Below are 13,704 nucleotides of genomic sequence, written 5' to 3'. Positions count from 1 at the left end.
CAGACAGAAACTCATTTCCTCACAGTTCCAGAGGCTGGACGCCTGAGACCAGGATGCGAGCATGGTCCGGTTCTGACGAGAGCCCTCCTCTGGGTTGCAGACTTCTGGCTGCTCATTGCGTCATCATGTGGCAGAAAAGGAGTAAGCTGGCTTTCTGGCCTCTTCTTATAATGGCACTAATCCCATTCATGAGGGCTCCACCCTCGTAACCTGGTTAGCTCCTGAAGGCCCCACTTCCAAATACCATCACACTGGGGAGTAAATTTCAACGTATGAATGTTGGGGGGACACAAGCACTCAGTTTATATCAAACATAGAAAGCAAAATTCTAGTAGAATCCAGTCTAGTAGATTCTAGTCTAGTAGAATTTCGTCTAGTAGAATTTAGTCTACTAGACTAAAATATGTTATGGCTGGCCCCTCCACCTGTCCTCTCTCTCCCTTACGGTGTGATGAAAATCACCGTTTGTGCTTGGCCCGGGGAAGGTCATTGTGTTTCCTAGGACCGATTCTGTTGTGTGTGTCATGAGCTGGGAAAGCCCTTCCCAGTTTTTCAAAGGGGTTGATGAGTTTGGGATGACCTACCAACAGGAAGCCAGGGTCATCTGTGCTCCGAAACAAACAATAGGCGCTGTGTTCTAACCAACCAACAAAAAGCTTCAAGCGGTGTTTTGAAAATACTGGTTTCTCTTCAGGAAACCACGGGGGAGCTGTTGGAAGGAACCAGGGGCCCACGCAAGATAGACACGTGTAGTCCGTCAAGGCAGAGCCGTGGACAGGTGCTGCCCAGAGAGCAGAGCGGACAAGTTCCCATCCAGGAAAAAATGGGAAGGAAAGAGAGCAGGGAAAAGCGAGTGGTGTAGTGAAGTCTATGAACAACCCCTGGGGACGGTCCTGGCAGTGTCTGGTAAATGGAAGATGTGCACCCCCCAGCCCTGCAGTTCCCTGCAGAGGAACATACACCCGAGGGGGTGTCCCGGGCGTGCCTGAGACGCTCACCGCAGAGCTGTTCTCATCATAGCAAACAGTCAAACAGACGAAAACGGGAGGCAAGCCAAAAATCCCCCAGTAGGGGGTGGATAGATGAGCTACAGCTATGATATATTCATACAGTGGAACACTGTGGAGAATTTGAAATAAATAAACTTGATCTACACGCGACAATGTGAATAAATCTCAAAAACACAATGGCGATTGAAAGAAAGAAAATTGCTGAAGAGTATATATGGAATAATACCATTTATGTAAATCCCAAAATTTTCAATTCTCTTTATTGGGGAGAGGGGAGTGGGAGCTTGTATGTTTGAAAGGTAACACAATACATAAGATGCTCAAAACATATATGCACAGGTGTCCGGTCCAACAAATATTTACTAAAAGAACACCTATGCCACCTCCTCCTAGGTCAAGAACTAGCTAAGTCATGCTTAAGGGGCACTGAAGATATAGAATGAACCCCGGCTGGTGTGGCTCGGTTTGTTGGAGCATCGCTCGTGCACCAAAAAGTCATGGGTTCGATTCCCGGTCAGGGCACATACCCAGATTGCAGGTTTGAGCCCCAGTTAGAGTGTGTATGGGAGACAGCCAATCAATGCTTCTCTCTCACATCAATATTGGTGTTTCTCTCTCTCTCTCTCTCCCTTCTTCACTCTCTAAAATCAATAAAAACAATTCCTCAGGTGAGGATATAAAAAAGATATATACAGTGAGAATATAAAAGCGGGGTGGGTTGTCTTAGGGGCAGAGGAGAGTGGACTGGGGGGGACACTGAGGAGGCTCCAGCCAGCTCTGCACTGCTCAAGTTCAAAAACAAAACCTGAAGCAACTGTGGCTAACCAGATTTTTCAAAATAAGGAGGCGGTACATGCATGTTATTTATATGATTCTCTAAACTTTTTTTTTATCTTTGAAATGGTTTATAGTAATTTCCAGAACTCTACAAAGGGTTCAATTCCAAGGGTTCAGAGATCAAATAAAATTACTGCGTCAGCGGAATGGTTGTGATAATAGAAGTAGTAAAAAACCAATCCCAGCCTGACTCTGATTAACCTTCATTTTCCTCACTACCGTTTATGTGAGGATCTTTACTTAACGAAGAAAACAAATCACTGCTGCTCATCTCTCCTCCAGGTGCCTTGGATGCTCCGGCAGGGCCGTGGCATCTTCAGCTGCACTGGGACGTGCTCCTCAGGGCTACCTTTCTGTTGCCCCTCCCATCTCTTTAAATATTCTCGGTCGGGAGAGTCCTTCCTCTGTCTCTGTCTCTGTCTCTGTCTCTGTCTCTGTCTCTGTCTCTGTCTCTGTCTCTGTCTCTGGGTGGAAATTGGGCCCCCCGGATTCATTGGTCATTCATTGCAAATTACAAACAAAGCAAACAACAACAGAAAAACAGTAGTCATTTTATATCATAACTACAGTCTCAGTAATTCAAATGTCATTCAAAGATAAGGCTTCTCTTCCTTTCCCCAGCTGAGATAAGCAGCCAGGAAGACAGGACAGATGGTCAGCTCCTTCACTCTTTCTAACTCACTTCCTCTCCCAGCCTGCGAAGCTCAGTTTCCCCAAGGAGTGGAGACAAGAAGGGAGAAAGGCGGGTGGTGAAGATCTTGTTGGACTGGTACAGCTGTGGCGTGGCTTTGTGCTCTCTGGGCCTGGCAGATGCTCCAAGCTGGTTCTTCCTCATTGGGGCACTTCCAAAGGTCTCTGGAGGTCCTCACCTGGAGGTCCCTCACCTGGAGGTCCCTCACCTGGAGGTCCCTCACCTGCAGGCCCCTCACCTGCAGGCCCCTCACCTGCAGGTCCCTCACCTGCAGGCCCCTCACTTGCAGGCCCCTCACCTGGAGGTCCCTCACCTGCAGGTCCCTCACCTGCAGGTCCCTCACCTGCAGGCCCCTCACCTGCAGGCCCCTCATCTGAGGGAAAGCACCTCATTCCAACGGTTGTCTGCCCACTTTGAACCTGTATGGGTGAGAGTCCAAACAGGAAGCAGTTGGCAGCACTCACATGAGGTATTGTGAAGAGTTGAATAACAGTCTATTGACAAAGGTGTGAGCAGAGTGTAGGGAAACCGCAAGGGAGGCCGCACCCCAGAGGTGGTAACAGGAGCAAGGCAGGGAGCACCGCTGCCCCTGGGCCTTCGGGGAGCAGGAGAAGTGAGCAGGTGCCGGGACTTGAAGGCCGAAAGGGCTGTGCAGAAGGGCTCCAGCACCTGGCGGGAGCTGTGGCCTTCAGCCAAGCAACGCATCCAGCTCAGGGTTCCCGCGGAGACCCCCAGGAAAGAGCTGCCTCGGCCCCTTTCTCCTCCCACCCCAGTCACTCGCCCACGTTCCCACTGGCTGAGCCCAGCGGAAGGTGAGGGGTAGGGAAGCCCAGCCTTCTCCCAGCCAGGCCCCTGGCGCAAGGAGCAGAGAGTGGAAGAGGGTGGATTTGGAGAAGCAGATGGAGCAGGTCCAGTGCACCACCCCCAGGCGTCCCGTGGTCCACTGCCAGGCTTCCTTCTGCTAAGGTCCCGGTGCCCCTCTAGGAGGCCCTGTTTAGAAGGATCTGAATCTTAAGTGACGTGCTCGAGAGCCTACGGGGCTGCCGCCAGCTCACACCGGCTCATGAGAGCTTCCGTGTGCATCTCTTTCCAGCGCCAAGTTCAGGAACATCCTGTTGGCAGCTTAAAACTGGCCATGATGAGAGTATGTCCACCACAAAAATTGGCAGCCACTGCAAATCAGGGTGTTTGTTTGTTTGTTTGTTTGTTTGTTTGTTTGTTTGTTTGTTTTCAGAGAGCTGGTTGTTAGACATTTACCAGCCCAGGAAGGTGACCCTACCCTGACTCTCTTCCAGGCTTGTAGCCAGCTCTTTGCTCTTGCTCCTAGTGCCTCATCAGCCCAAACCCTACCCTCTAGAGCAGCGCTTTTCAACTGTTTTCACCTTGTGGCACACATAAACTAATTACTAAAATTCTAAGACACAGTAAAAAATGTATTTTTTGCCGATCTGACAAAAAATAGGTATAATTTTTTTTGTTAATTTTTACCCGAGGATATTTTTTCCATTGACTTGTTTTTTTAGAGAGAGTGGAAGGGAGGGAGGGAGGAGAGGAGAGAGAGAAAGAAACACTCACGTAAGAGAGACTTATCGATTGGCTACGTCTCGCACTTGCCCCAACCAGGGGCGGAGGGTGGACCTGCAACACAGGTACCAGAAATCAAGCCCACGACCCTTCGGTGCATGGCCAATGCTCTAACCGCTGAGCCACACTGGCAAGGGCAAAATAGGCATAACTTTTATTCATTCACACCGGTTGGCTATTGTTGTGTGGGCTGCTGTCACTGTTTTACTTGATAATTTAAGGGGGGGGGGGGGAAAGGTCAGTGTCCCTGACTAAATAGTGGGCTATTGCATGTTTTAAAAATTCTTGCAGCGCAGCGGTTGAAAATCGCTGCTCTAGGGCCCTATTCCTGAATGGGAGTCAGACATCAGTCCTCTGCGCACCTGCAGGGCACAGACACACACACACACACACACGTACGCACGCACGCACGCACGCCCGAGGATGCTTATTAAGCTTTCTGAGTGGTCTCCGAGCCCCGGGCTGCCTTTGAGGGGGGAAGAAGGACCCCCACACGTGGCCCCAGTGAAGAGGGCAGGGCGGGCTGAAGGCGAATGCTGGCCCTCTAAGGAAATCCTCTTCAAAAGTGCCTGTCGGCCTTTTCCAGCGCTGATGTGGGCATTTGGGTTCCTAACCACCTCTTGCCATCTTACTTTGAAAATGTGCCAATTCCACTGTGCACCGTCTCAGAACTTTTGACTCTATCTATAATAAATTTTTATCAAACCAGCATATTGACTTAATAAATTGGCGAGTAGCAGATACGTTTTCCAGAAGTGGGAGGAGACGGTTTTATCAGGATCCTCACCTCAATTCCTAAAAGTCCTGAAGTCTCTCTTCCAAGCCGGTCAAGACAACACCCAGCCCCACCAGCCGTCATCATCAGAGGCAGGCACAGGGGGAGGCCCGCTCACTCCTACGGGCGCTAGAGAAACTGTCCCCCTCGAGGCCATCTGTGTCCTGAGAACACTCCCGACTGGCTGCAGCTGGTGTGACAATGACGTGACTGCGCTTTAGAGGTGCCAAGTTTCCTGCTACTGTCTCCCTGAAAAGCCACTGAGACCAGGACGTGTGGTCAACACCGTTCCGCGAGGCTGAGCGACAAAGGGTAGAGTTGCCAGGGGACCTGGACTCTGAGTTCAGATGCAAGCACCCTTCTGACCAAGGGCTAAGGAAGCCACCGGGGGCTGAAAGCAGGCAGGAGCGGCCTCGGGACAGACCTGCCTCTGGAGGCCGAGGTGGGCAGGAGGGCCACCAGGAGCCCCGGAAAGAGTGTCACGGAGCCAGGCCCTGAGTGGCTGCCACCAGAAATGTTGACCAGGAGCCAAAGAGATGGATCTGGGCTTAAAGCAGAAGGTTTGTGAAGAGACAGGAGAAGGTGAGAGCTTCGGAAGAGACCTGTTTGAGGCTGAAGCCAGTGGCGAGACTAGAAGTGGCTTTCCCTCGGCGCCGTGGGCCCCAGGCCCTCCCTCGGCAGGTTCGCTGCCCCTCGTGTGCACTGACCTCTGCGTGGCCCACACCCTCCGCAGGGAACAGACTGGGGAAGAGAAGGGGCGGCTGCAGAGGAGAGAGGCCGCCAGCCCAGGGCCGTGACCTCGGGCAGAGACGCCCAGATGGCAGCAGGGGAGGCTCCTCGGCAGCACGGGAGGGCGGGCGGCCGTCTGTGAGGGCGTTCTGGGCCTGCGATCTGCTCGGAACTGGCCCACTAACTGATTCTGTTGGTACAAAAGCATGGGGTGTCCCCTCTGGGAGAGTGTCCCCTTCTCCCTGGGGGAAGACGGGCGGGAGGCTGCAGCCTGTGGGGCGGAGGGGACTGCGCCCAGGCAGTGATCAGTCACAGCATCTGCGGGGCGTTCATCTCGCCCCCGAGCCTGAGCCGGCCGCAGGCAGCTGTGTTGTTCCCCAGGATCAACACCGAGATGGATGGTGGCACTGAGCCCCCGTTAGCGTGTGATTACTTCAGCTGACAATACATTTGAGCCATTAAGCAGGAAATGGTCTGATTGGGAAACCAGACTCTGCCTCTGAGCTGCTGCCCATTGTGGTAATTGAGCCACCGACACCATTAATCTCTGCAAGAACAGACACTTTGACTTCTCAAACAAGGTGAGGCCGAGTGATCTACGGTTCTGTGAGACGGCTGAGCCCCAAGGAGGCCCAGAGAGGGTGTTTGGCGGGTGAATCATTAGCTGGAGAGCTGAGACGAGGCTGGAGTGCCGCCGTGGCTCCTATGTCTCATCTCCCACAAAAGAGCCACATAACTCACTCCTGCCCCCGTCCAGGGCACTGGCTGGAAGAGAGCCACATTGGGCCCTCTGGCCTCTGCTCTCTGGAAACCCACAGGTCCCCTTCCAGCTCTGGCATCTGGTTGGAAATGTCAGTGTTGCCTTTCTTAGGACTCCTCCTTTGCACACAGTGGGGGAGATGGAGCTGGCTGTCTCTGGGCATCTGGGGGGCTGGACTTGGAGAGGGGCAGGCCCCAGTGGGCATGCTGCAATGCCAGGTGGGGTCAGAGTGCAGCCACATTTTCATCAGTAAAGGGCAGTCTTCACAGGCCAGCACTCAGGAAGAAACCGAGGCTTTGTCTCAGCCCCGGCCCCAGATTGGAAAGGCATTCATGGGAAAGAGCATCCCCTTCAAATGCCAAGGACAAGTCAATACCGACTTCAATGATCTGCCCGTGGCTTCCTGCCTTATCGCAATCACTTACGGAGGAAAAAGCACAGGCTTTGAAATCGGACGGAGCCGGGGCCTGACCTCAGCTCTGCTCACCAGTGGTGTGATCCTGGGCAGATTACTCTCCCCTTCACTCCCCGTCAGAGCTCAGCTTCCCCATCTGCAGTGGGGGCTGCGACGATTATATAAGATAAGACACATGAGGTCCCCGACCAATGAGCACGGTGACCATCATTATTCAGACTTATCCACCCCCGACAGGGCCAAGTGATTTGCTCGAAACTGGCAGCTCCAGCCCTGCACCGGGTGCCTTCCTCCCTGCAAACCCTTGGCCCCTTTCTCCACAGTCCGGCAGGTGGACAGGGACCGAAGGGACATGCTAGCTCGCCCACAGCCTACCTAAGCCTTGGCAGCTCCTGCATTCCTGATCTCTCCTGCATGAAGTCCGTGCATTGAAGCAGGGCTCGGAGCCTTGAGCAGTGTTTCTTAAAGAGGGGTGAGCGTCAGAATTCACAAGGGAAATAATATAAAGCAAGATCAATAACCATTCTGTTATTTCACATTTATTAATAACTTTTTTCTTGCTTAAACTTTATCAGAATAGTGTAATCTGATCATTCAACTCCTGTATTGCTCATCTTGATTTTTAAGATAATAGAGTCTTTCACATGACAATTTATTTTAGATTTTTATTGACTCAATGAGAGCACATATTATTGTCTTTGTAGGAGATTTCTGTTGATGGCACTAAATCAACCTTATTGATAATATCATTCTGTTTCTGTGTATAATTATCAATAACTTAAATTACGTGACAAAGACCCAATGGTAACGTGCCCATCAATTCCCCCTTGCTTGTCTTGGGTTTTGCTTATTTAGCTGCTATAGTGTTTAGCAAATAAATGCTTATGGCTATAAATACTCTGATTTAAATAAAAATTTTAAAAAAAGAATTCACCAGGGAACCTACCAGCAAATCCTAACCCAGTAGGTCAGGAGTAGGGCCCTACTAAAGCAAAGAAATGAGGTTCTGCACATTTGAGACACTAAATAACTGCATGGGAGAGTTTTGGGGTGTGGTGAGTGTGTGTGTGTGTGTGTGTGTCAGGTAGGAGGGGGCACATAGGGGGTGGCCTTCCCAGTGAGGGTCCCTGTCTTCCTCTGCTGCCAGTTCCCGGAACACCTGACACTTCAGAGCTGGGGCCGTGTGCGCCCTGTTTGAAGTTTCAGTTACCGCTTGACAGCCCAGGGCTTCCTCCGTGTGGCATTCAGCTGCATGGCCCTTGGCACAAAACCCGTCCTCCTCGCTTTTGTGTTGCTTTGGAGCAGGCTGCCCAACAGATTCGCAGCGTGACCTCCTGTGCCCCTGTCCCAGGCAGAATCCTGTGCTTGAAAGGAGGGCTCCCTGTGCCTCCTGTCAGGTGACTGGAGGTCCTATCCCTGGCCACAGGCCCAGTGGGCCCGGAGACCCACAAAGCCCGAGTGCCCTTTAGCGACTCCCCCCTCCTCTGTTCTTGCTCAGGGCTTTTGTTCACTTCCTTTGAGTTCCCAGCCCCTGTTTCCCTTCAGAAAGGATGGGTAAGCCAAGCGTCAGAAAGCATCAGAAGCAGCCAGGGGCTGTCTCCCGGTGGGTTACAGTGCATTTCACTGAGCAAACATCACCTTTGGCAAGAGGCCCTTTGGTTGCCATGACAACACGGATAGCTTGCATCTTGGGGTATGTTGCGCCCTCCTTCTGGCTGCCCAAGGTCCCATGCCCCAGTTTTCTCTCCCAGATCCTTTCAACAGGCCCAAGGCATCCTGGCGCCACCTCGCACTAACTATTCTTCCGCGTGGAGCAGCTTTGTCTTGCTCAGCAAAAAAGCCGCCTGGCTTAGCTATCAAAGGAATAGATCTAGCTATTCCTCCACTCAAAACCCTCCAGCTTCTGATCGCTCTCAAAGCCAAGGTCCTTTCCATGACCTACAAGGTCCTGTGTGGTCTGGGCTAATTTCCTCACTGGCCTCAGCTCCACCAGTGTCCCTTTCCCTGTGTGCACACGTGCACCTGTGCGGGGTGGGGGAGAATGGGGAGTGGGGAGAAGTCTTAGCCACCTCTCTCATGCCCCGAAATCATGCCAGGTAGCAGGGGTCACATACTGGCCTTCTCACCGTTCTCCAGATTCGCTGACACACCACAGGCCCTTTGCACTTGCTCCCATACTCTCTCCTCTGAATTCTGCAGCCGTCCTCTCTTCATTCAGGTCCCTGCTCGAGTGCCCCTCCCCGGGGAGGCCCCTGACTTCCTGCCTGGCATGGCTGCCCTCCAGCCCGTATCCAGCTTCCCCTTCCCTCACGGCAGCCTTCGACGCCCCGGCATTCTGTCCCAGACTCGGGTTTTGTTTTATGGTTTAATGTCTGCCTTCCCCGGCAGACTGCCCCCGACATAAGAGTGGGTCCTTATCAACGCTTATAAACATTCATTACTTGAGCGAATGAATGACGAGTCCTGGATTCAAAGCCTGGCTCTGCTGTTTGGTGGCTTTGGTGGCACTGAGCAAGCCACCAGTCACCCTGAGCCCGGGTCTCCTTCTCTGGAAAATGGATCGATGAGATCTGTCAGCTAGAGTGACAAGAATAAATGAGGTGGCACAGCGAGTGGGACCAAGGGCATGCCCCACACACGGTGGCCGACTCGTCTCCCATTCTTGTTCAGCTGCGTTCAGAATGCTCTCCTTGCCCTGGGCTCCTGGACACCCTCGGGCTTCCAAGGCACCTGTAACTCCGATCTGCCAGAGACACCCGCAGATGCCCCAAGAAAAGACGGCCAGCCCATCTCTGCCTCCATCCTGCCCTCTGCTTTTCACGAGGCCTCTAGAGACGGCCTACGGGAGGGGTGGGTAATGGATGAACTGCCCCTGGCAGCCCCAGGAGCCCTGCCTCCAGCCGCCTGTCACGCAGTGTGTGGCTGCAGGACACCAGCCAGTCACCACAGAGCGGGTCCTTCGCTGAATTTCCCAGCAATTCCCTGGTGTGGGGTCCAAAAGTATTAAAAGGAGGAAGGAGATTCACAGCTTTTCTTTTTTAAGAGGCTAGAAGATACATTTGCCCATTCCTGAAACTATTAAGAGAGGAAATATTCTGTCCATTCCAGTCCTACCATTATCCGTTTGAAGTTAAGATGCTTTGTTCAGTTTCTCGTGTCTGAGGTTTTTCAGAGGACAAGGGCCAGTGAGCGCAGCTAGCACTGAGTGCACCCTGTCTGCGAGGTGCGAACAAAGCCCGGGGAAGACGCAGGGAGCAGAAGGGCCAGTCCCTGCCTTGAAGGGGCTGCCGGGGCCTGCGCCCGGGGCACACAGCAGCACAGGCAGGCAGTCTGGCTCAGCGGGGCCAATAAAATGCCCAAGCGTGGGCCACAGTGGCGTCCTCAGCTGGGAGGCCTAAGGCATCTCCTGTGTTTCAGTGAGGAGTCAGACGCTTGCTGCAAGGGAGAGAAAGTAACAGGTGCCTGGAAGATAAAGGACAGAATGCTAATCCGCTTAGCATATTTATCAATGAGTCAGATAATGACAGAAGCGGGAGCAATAAACGTGACAGGACAAGGAACCCCTCAGTAGGCTAAACCCCCAATAAATGGGACAAGTTGCATTTGGGATCAAAAGGACAATCACGCTGAAATAGGATGTGTTTTGACAGCCACTCATTAAAATATGAAAGTGTTTAAACCGAGCTCAAGCTTAATAACGGCCAGTGACAACCTGACACGCGCAGTGACAGTGATAAAGCTGCTGCCATATAGCCTTGGGGACGCTGCCCGGAATAAACACTTGGCTCTTTGGAACCAGCTCTGCCACCTATTAGCTGTGTGACCTTGGGTTATTCACAGCCCCTCTGAACTTCGGGATCTAACTGAAATGAGATGGCAACGCTGCTATCGCTGCTCGGTTGTTTGAGAATTAGCGACAAGGTGTGGAGAGCACTTGACAGAACCTGCACAGAGAAGGCATCAACTGGTTATTTCTAATAGTCACCTGCTGTGGAAATAAAGGGCATAAAATTGTAGCAGCCAGGAGAGCCCTGTCCCTCTCAGACCTGTCTGGGGTGTTATGTCCAGACTTAGGCTCTATCCTTAAGAGCATTAGAAAGTAACTGTTGCCCGGCCGGGAGTGTCTCAGCGGTTGAGCATCAACCTAGGATCCAGGCAATTGGGATTCGATTCCCAGTCAGGGCACATGCCCGGGTTGTGGGCTCGGTCCCCAGTCGGGGGGGTGCAGGAGGCGGCCGATCAATGACTCTCTCATCATTGATGTTTCTATCTCTCTCTCTCCCTCTCCTTTCCTCTCTCTGAAATCAGTAAAGATTTATTAAAAAAAAAAAAAAGAAGAAAGTAACTGTCACTGAGCCCTAGATGAGGGCAGAGTCGGCCTGAGAATAAAGCTCCAGGCGCACATGGTATTTTGTTGTTGCTGTTAAGATATTTAAAGAACCATCAAATTAGAAGGAGGTCATGCTATGCTGTCCCAAAGATCCAAAGCAGAAATGAAACAAGTTAGTGTGGCAGGTCTCAGCCCAAAGCGAGAGGAAACAGAGCTGCCCACAGTGAAATGTGCTATCGTGCAAAGTAGTGAGCTCCCCACTTCTGGGGGTAAGTAATGGCAGAAAGCGAATGGCCCTCCATCAGAAATGTTACAGAAGGAATTTCTGAATCCAAGGCCCTTGCAACCAAACCAACCCATATTTGTTTTTTTGTTTCTTGTGGGTTTTTTGAAATATATCTTTATTGATCTCAGAGAGAAGACGGGAGAGGGAGAGAGAGAAACATCAATGATGAGAGTCATTGATTGGCCGCCTCCTGCACGCCCCCTACTGGGGATCGAGCCCGAAACCCAGGCATGTGCCCTGACCGGGAATTGAACCGCCATCTCCTAGATTATAGGTCAATGCTCAACCACTGAGCCACGCTGGCCAGGCCTAACAAACCCATATTTGGATCTAGGTTCTTGAAGTCAGCTACTCGGCCTTGGGCAAGTTAACCTCTTTGATCCTCAATGCCCTTATCTGTAAAGTGGGAAGAGTAACACCTCGGGTAAGCACTAGAAGGATTAAGTCTGGTCAAGTCCAAAAGCCACCTGGCCCATAGTAGGTCTGGAGCATAAGCAGACCTCACCCACCCGGCTAGGAAAGGACAAGCTCCAGCAACCAGGCAGCCAACGCGGTGGTCAGCCTGCGTGGGGACACAGCCCTGCCCAAGGCCTCGCCACACCCCTGTCACCTGTCTTAGCGGCAGGGGTGGGTCCCAGCTCCGGCTGCACTGCCTGGGTTAATCAGGCTTGGGGACCAGTGCTTCAGTGGGACGTTAATCAGGCTTGGGGACCGCTGTTTCAGAGGGACATCAAAACCAGGAGGCTAGAGAGCTTGGCTGATGCAAAGACGGACGTGCGCCGGTTTACTGATGTCTCCCTGCTTTGCTAGGGCTCTGCATCAGAGGATGGGGGGCGCTATCTTGCATCTTCCCTGGGGACTCCAGAGGAAATGAGTGACTCAACAGTCAAAGGATTAGTGGCAACGTTGGAAGAATTCTCTTCCTGAGACAAGACGCTGGGCAGTGGGAGGGACAGCCTCCGAGCAGAATCGGGGAAGCCTCCGGGGGGGCTTCCAGCAGAGCAGAAGTTGCCACCCAGGGGAGGGGCTAAGCGGGTTCCCATCGCAAAGCCCCAGAGGAGCTCACAGGGTCCCCTTTCATCTTGGGGTTCACTTTGTCATCTGCCCTAAATAGTACCCTAACCCTTTGCCTCTCTCCCTCGTTGATGTAAACCCTGAGCATCTCCCTTCTCCAGGCATCTCGGAAAACACCACCGTGCCCTTGGCGCCAGACCCGCTGGAGGAGGGGCTGCGGTCAGAGCTGGAGGAAGAGAAGAGAAGGTACCTTTTCCTTCTCCTTGCCCCCCCCCCCCCAGCCTCAGAGGGCTCCCAGGGACTTGGGTCCAGCAACTGGGTCCTAAAACATCTGGAGAAGGTGCTCCTCTGAGCAGGCAGATGGGATGCAGGAGCCTTGGGCAGGTGAGGTTGGTACAGGAGCAGAAGCATCAGGGAGGGAGCCCCGTTTTGCGGGGGGCACCCTCCCCAGCCCAGTCCAGGGCCCACGCTGCAGAAGCCACCAGTCTTGTCCACTGCTGCCATCTAGGGGGGCCAAGAAGTATGGCCACGGAGGTCCTCCTCCCGCCTGCAGCCTGACCCACTTCCCTCCTCTCTATCTGTGAGGTGTCCTGAGGACGTCATACCCTCCTGCAGCCATTTAGGGTCCCCGAGTGGTTTCCATTGCAGAGTGAGGACCCTCAGGCGTAAACAGACCTGCGGCCGTGACTGATACACAGCACGGTCTCGCTACCACTCCAGCCAAGCTTCTTAGTTCATTCATTTATGCATTCACCAATGTTCACCCTCTCCTCCACGCTGTGGAGAGATTTGGGGGAGACCAAACAAGTCACCTCCTTGCCCTCAGGATGCTAATGGTGTCAATGCGACACAGGCCACCCCTGGCTTACTGGGCATGCTCTCCAAGCAAACCCTGCCCCCTGCCCCCCCCCAAGCGCGCACACACACACACACCACTGCCTTCCTGAGACCTGAGACCGAGGTCCCGTGCAGCCCATGGGCAGGTCCCTCCTGAGAGCTGTGCGCTGTGCCCTCTCCTGCCAGCATCCCCCTTCCGAAAGCTTGCACTGCCCTCCTGGACAGCTGCCCTCTTTCTTTCTCCCGGGTTCACTCCCCAGTTGTCCTCTTTCTCCCTCACTCCATTTATTTTTCTCAGTTCCTTTCCAATCCACTCTTCCATGTCTTCACTGTACCCATCTTGTCCCCTTGGTCCACACTGCCAGCTGCAGGGGCATCTCAGAAGTCAGAGTGTCTCTGCAGATGGGCTGTTCATCTGCTTCCTGACTCACTGTAG

At 52.9% G+C, this 13,704-nt stretch overlaps 1 protein-coding gene across 1 annotated transcript in view; it reads left to right on the top strand.

Moving 5' to 3' along the window:
* The window catches only part of KIF6 (kinesin family member 6), a 338,850-nt gene that overhangs the window by 303,998 nt on the left and 21,148 nt on the right, over nucleotides 1-13,704 (top strand). The window contains exon 17 of the mRNA XM_087817374.1: nucleotides 12,593-12,677. Within this exon, the coding sequence (XP_087673500.1) occupies nucleotides 12,593-12,677 (85 nt within the window). The remainder of the gene's footprint in view (nucleotides 1-12,592; nucleotides 12,678-13,704) is intronic.

Source organism: Miniopterus natalensis, chromosome 5, assembly GCF_054644295.1.
Source record: "Miniopterus natalensis isolate mMinNat1 chromosome 5, mMinNat1.hap1, whole genome shotgun sequence".
Lineage (NCBI taxonomy): Eukaryota > Metazoa > Chordata > Mammalia > Chiroptera > Miniopteridae > Miniopterus > Miniopterus natalensis.
This window is presented reverse-complemented; position numbering and strand designations above follow the sequence as displayed.